This window comes from Montipora foliosa, chromosome 11 (assembly GCF_036669935.1).
Source record: "Montipora foliosa isolate CH-2021 chromosome 11, ASM3666993v2, whole genome shotgun sequence".
NCBI classification, from domain to species: Eukaryota; Metazoa; Cnidaria; class Anthozoa; order Scleractinia; family Acroporidae; genus Montipora; species Montipora foliosa.
Window position 1 is genome coordinate 25,749,748 of NC_090879.1, and position 5,000 is coordinate 25,754,747.

Here is a 5,000-nt window from a genome sequence, read left to right on the forward strand (position 1 = left end):
GTAAATAATGTTGCTGTGTGTTTACTCTTCCTGGGAAAGCTTAAAGAGGTGAGTTGGTTCTTGTTTGCAGAGCGCCTTTGATATACAATGCTGGCAGAGGTTTTTGGGTTTTTTTCTTGTGTCGCTTTCATTTTCTCAGTTACTGCTGTCTTTATCGATGTTCTTTTTGCTATCCCTGCGGAAAAAAAACCTTTGCTGCTTAACGATTCGGATTTCCTTTTTCTTGCTGAGTGTTCTCTGTCATACGTCCAAACGTTTGTAGGTTTTAGAACAACTTTCTCTTTTCAATGTGCAAAATGCACTCTCCTTGAAACGAATGCCTTTGATTTGATTATTTGTTAAAATGTGGATGCATTTGCAGTATTGCAAATGATTATGGCCATGCAAATCGTAATAATTCTTATGTTGTTGTTATTGTTGGTGATTGACCAAATAGCTTCCTTCCCGCGTAGTGTAGTTTGATTGACAGGCAGGTTATCCGGTTACAACCTACGAACCGATAATCACTAAGCCTGAGGCGAATAATTGTTTTAGTATAAATACACAGGTGATTATTTCAAAAAAGAGGAAAAAGAAAAAAAATTAAACGCGAAATCATCTTCACTTACAGTGGCAAAACGACTACTTGCAGCTATTTTGTCCGTCGAGGTGATTATCGGCTGATAATCCGAGATAGCGAGCCAAGGAGAGCGCGCGATTTTGTATAATCACCTGTGTATTTATACTAAACGAATAGATGCTGATTAGATATCCCTCTATTATATAGTAGTGCCGCTGACTGGTGTAAAACATGTACAGGATGTGACTACATGGTTTGGTCTGGTTTCATGGTTTCTTGGGTTTCATGGTTTCACTGGTTTCGGCGGTGTCATGGCGTGATGGAACTATGTCAACGACGTTTGCAAAATGTACTGGGAAACTGGACGATAGGTGCATAAACCTCGTAAGCCTGTGACTTATTAAAAGGCAAGTGCAAAGGTAGGTTTTATGGCGAAACTGCTACAAACGGTTCTTCGCACGAAAGTAAGATAAATCAAGAAGCGTCTTTAGAGATACAGTTACCTAACCACTCCAATGGCAGTGAAGATGTCAATGTTGAAAATAACATATTTATTGGTACAGTTACACAGAAATAGGCTGAATACTACTAAATTACATTACCTACAATGTAGGTACCCCACGAAACCGTTGAAACCAACGAAACCATGACACCAATGAAGTCAAAGAAGCCCAAAAAAAAAACAGTGAAACCATGATACCCAACAAACCAGTGAAACCGTGACACCCACGAAACCAGTGCAACCATGACATCAACGAAACCAGTGAAACCGTGACACCCACGGAAGTAGTGAAACCATGAAACCCAAGCATCCAGTGAAACCATGTAACCAACGAAACCAGTGAACCATGGCATCCACGAAACCAATAAAACCCAAGAAACGAGTGAAACCATGACACCCACGAAACCAGTGAAACCGTGAAGCCCTAGAAACCAGTGAAACCATGACACTCATGAAACCATGAAACCCAACAAACCAGTGAAACCGTGACACCCACGAAACCAGTGCAACCATGACACCAACGAAACCAGTGAAACCTTGACACCCATGAAACAATGAAACCCACGAAACCAGTGCAACCATGACACCAACGAAGCCAGTGAAACCATGACACCCATATGAAACCATTGAAACCATGAAATGGAAGAACTCAGTGAAACCTTAAAACCTATGAAACCAGCGAAACCTTAAAGCCTATGAAACCATGACACCTAAGAAACCAGTGAAACCGTGACATCTACGAAACCAGGTAAACCTTGACACCAACCATAAAACCAACGAAATTTGGGAATCCAAGAAACCATGCAAGCATGAAACCTGACCAAACCATGTAGTCACACCCTGTACATGCTTTTACACCAGTCAGCGGCATTACTATATATTGAAAGGATGTCTAATAAGGATATATTCGTGATACGCAACACAAAGTTTGGCCAGGAACAGAAAAGAGATGCGTTTTATTAAAGCTAGTCGTTTCTTTAGTGTGCGCTCAAAAGGGAAAATTATCATTTCGTAGGCAAACCTCTGCTACAAGGTTAGTGGAGACTCGTTGAGTTTCTTCAAAATCGACAGTAGCAGCTTTTGGCACAAAATTGTGCCATTTTAGGCGGCTAGTATCTCCAAGCATTTAACCACCAATGTAAACTATACTTTACCATAACCATGCTCTCTGCATTCAAATTGTATTCGCTAATTTGCACCACCAATATTAGCCTCCCACACAGACACTCTTAGGGTTTCGTCACGCGTTCCTCCCCCACGAGCGTCTTCTGAAACGAGCCACACATTGCTTTCCCTTTGTTAAATAACTGTCATCTGGAAATCACGTGCGGGTTACATGGGAACCAATCGGCGCTGTGTAGATTGCTTCCTTGGGAGCGTAAATGCGTCAACTTCTTCTTTGGATAAATCAAGAAAGGAACGAAGCCTTTCCAAAATATTCCTAAAAAGAATTAATTGCTCGATGCGGTATGCATTTGCACTCTCGCGAGTCAAAGTGTGAGTGCTTAGCAAGGGTATGGTCTTGTTTCATGTAACATTGAAAGCGCCGTGGATGATATATAAACACGCATAAAAATATTAAAGTATTGCGAGTGTATTTAAACTCCACGAGAATCATTACCACATGAGCTTCAAGCACAATGAACGCAACTAGAACAGTTGCGAAAAGTTTAAGAAACATTGAAAAAAATCCATTACGTTTAAGCTTGAAATTTTCAGGCTGCTTTTGGCGATGATCGTCTCTAAAAATTGATTTCATGTTTTTGTGTTGCGAACGGATCGTTCGTACTCAGTGTTCGACCAAACCTCAGATCACTTCAACAGAAGGACTACAAGAAATGGAGTTATTCGAACGAAACGACTCCACTGATATAGCGGGGAAAGAAATGTATTAAAATATGATGTAAATCCCAAGCGAACGCCGCAAATAGGTTTGAAACGAGGAAAATGTTTCAACCATACGAATTCTTCCGTACTCATTCTGTGAAGAGCCGCAAACATCTAAGCCAAAGCACGAATTGGTACACTCCAGATTCTCTTTGGTAAGAAGTGAACTCAGCAATTTTATGCCCAACACACGAAACCCATCTTCTTCCAGTGACCATACGCAAAATTTCTCATGCAAGGGCTAAAGTGCACTTCCAGAATCTGGAAGTGCGTTGTGATTCCGGCTCGTTTCAGGTGACGCATCGGGAAGGAAGGGGGGATGAGCTCAGTTGGTAATTATACAGCGCTGTGTTACTGCACTAATACACGCACGCAATGCGTGCCTATTTTTTGGTTTTTGTTATCTTCCTCTCACAATTTGAACCTTTGTTCGGACTCCCGAGAGAGACACTTCTTTTGTGCAATGTGTTTGAAGCCGTTCAAAAAACTCGCAGCACCTGTTTTATCGGAGCTAAAAACACTCGGCCACGCCTCGTATTTTTAAACCAGATAAAACACTGCTGCTCGTTTTTTTTTTTTTAACAGTACTTCAAAGATAAATTTTTCAAAATAATTAGGTCTCAGTTATGAAGATGCTTTTCGGACCTGAATCGTTTTTGTTGCTTTTGAGAAAGAGGTCCCAGAATGTCATTTTTTTGGTTGTTGTGTGGTTCTTCTTGCAGGCACTTGCTATGTTGGAGAAAATTATCTGGAAGGACCCAACCACAAATCTCCAGGAGGGACTTCTTTTTAACCTCTGCGCCATCTACGAACTTGAATCCTCGTACAGCTTGCAAAAGAAGCAAAAGCTCTTAGAACTGGTTTCGAAGCATCGAGGCGACGGCTTTAATATATCTTGTCTCAAGATCCCCTAATTAAAAAAAAAAATGGAATGGTTCTCGTTGTAGTTGCAAATCGTAGAAAATCGTCTGCATTGTTATTATTATGATGATGATGATGATGATGATTATTATTATTATTATTATTAACGTTTTTTGCCGCTTAGAGTAATATTTTGCCAAAAGTTAGAGCATTGTGGCATCGAGGAAAAGATAAAGATTTAAGCCTCAACAAAACTTCATGCGCTAAGTGTGGGTCATTTGACACAATAAACGAGGCAAGTTGGTCAAACTTTTTCAGATTATCGAAGTATTTAAATGTAGATAATCAACGCAATAGGGAGTTTTAGCAATGACGACGGGAACGGCAACGAGAACGTCATCTCAAAACATAAATTCGCGTTATTGTAATCACTTCGTGACTATTCAAAGCTTTTTAACATGACAATGGCGTAGCAGTCCCTCAAGAATGAAATCGATATGAGTCACGCTCAATTTAGGGGAGAAAATGAAAATTTATCTCCAAGTGCTGACGTCGCCCATAAAACCTCAAATTTGGTTCTTTCACGTCGTTGTTTTGCTGACGACGGCAAATAAATGGACAAAAATGAAAGTAGAACTACATTCAACTTTCCCGATCATCCAGACCGTGTGCCGTAGATCGCCGCTGCCGCAGATGTTTCCATATGTCTGCGACGTGGCGCAGACGTATCGGCGATTTTGTCGCAGACCGATCGCAGACCTTTGCAGATCATATGGAAACCAGGCTTTAGTGCTAACCGTTGGTTAAGATGTATCAAATCCTATAGGTTTCCATGGTACCTTTTAATAATAATAGCTAATAATGAAGAAAGAACGAGTTTATTAACATTCAAAAGTTGACAAAATCACGTATTTATCTATTCTGAGGCAATTGCAACGTCTTCATACCAAGACATTTACAATCGAGGATGATACAATGATACAATATTTGCTATTAGCCTCTCCCCCACGGGGCTTTTCAGGACTAATTTTACAATACTTTTGTGGGGGACTTCAGCCAGACTGCTTGTTACGCAGAGGCGAAATCATTCGAGTCTTAATGGCCGAATTTATACTAGAGGACGTCTAAGACAGTGTATACTCATGAAACGCCTGGGGCCGGTTTCTCGAAGCCTGGTTAGCGCAAACCGTT

The 5,000-nt window shown here is 40.7% G+C and overlaps 1 protein-coding gene across 2 annotated transcripts in view; it reads left to right on the forward strand.

Annotated features, from left to right (window-relative positions):
* The window catches only part of LOC137975144 (trafficking protein particle complex subunit 12-like), a 26,291-nt gene extending 21,846 nt beyond the window's left edge, over positions 1-4,445 (forward strand). For both annotated transcript variants that reach the window (XM_068822220.1, XM_068822221.1), the window contains 2 exons: positions 1-48; positions 3,671-4,445. The exon at positions 1-48 is cut by the window's left edge and continues 3 nt beyond it. In XM_068822220.1, the coding sequence (XP_068678321.1) occupies positions 1-48; positions 3,671-3,862 (240 nt within the window). In that variant the 3' untranslated portion in view covers positions 3,863-4,445. The remainder of the gene's footprint in view (positions 49-3,670) is intronic.
* The last annotated feature ends 555 nt before the right edge of the window (positions 4,446-5,000 follow it).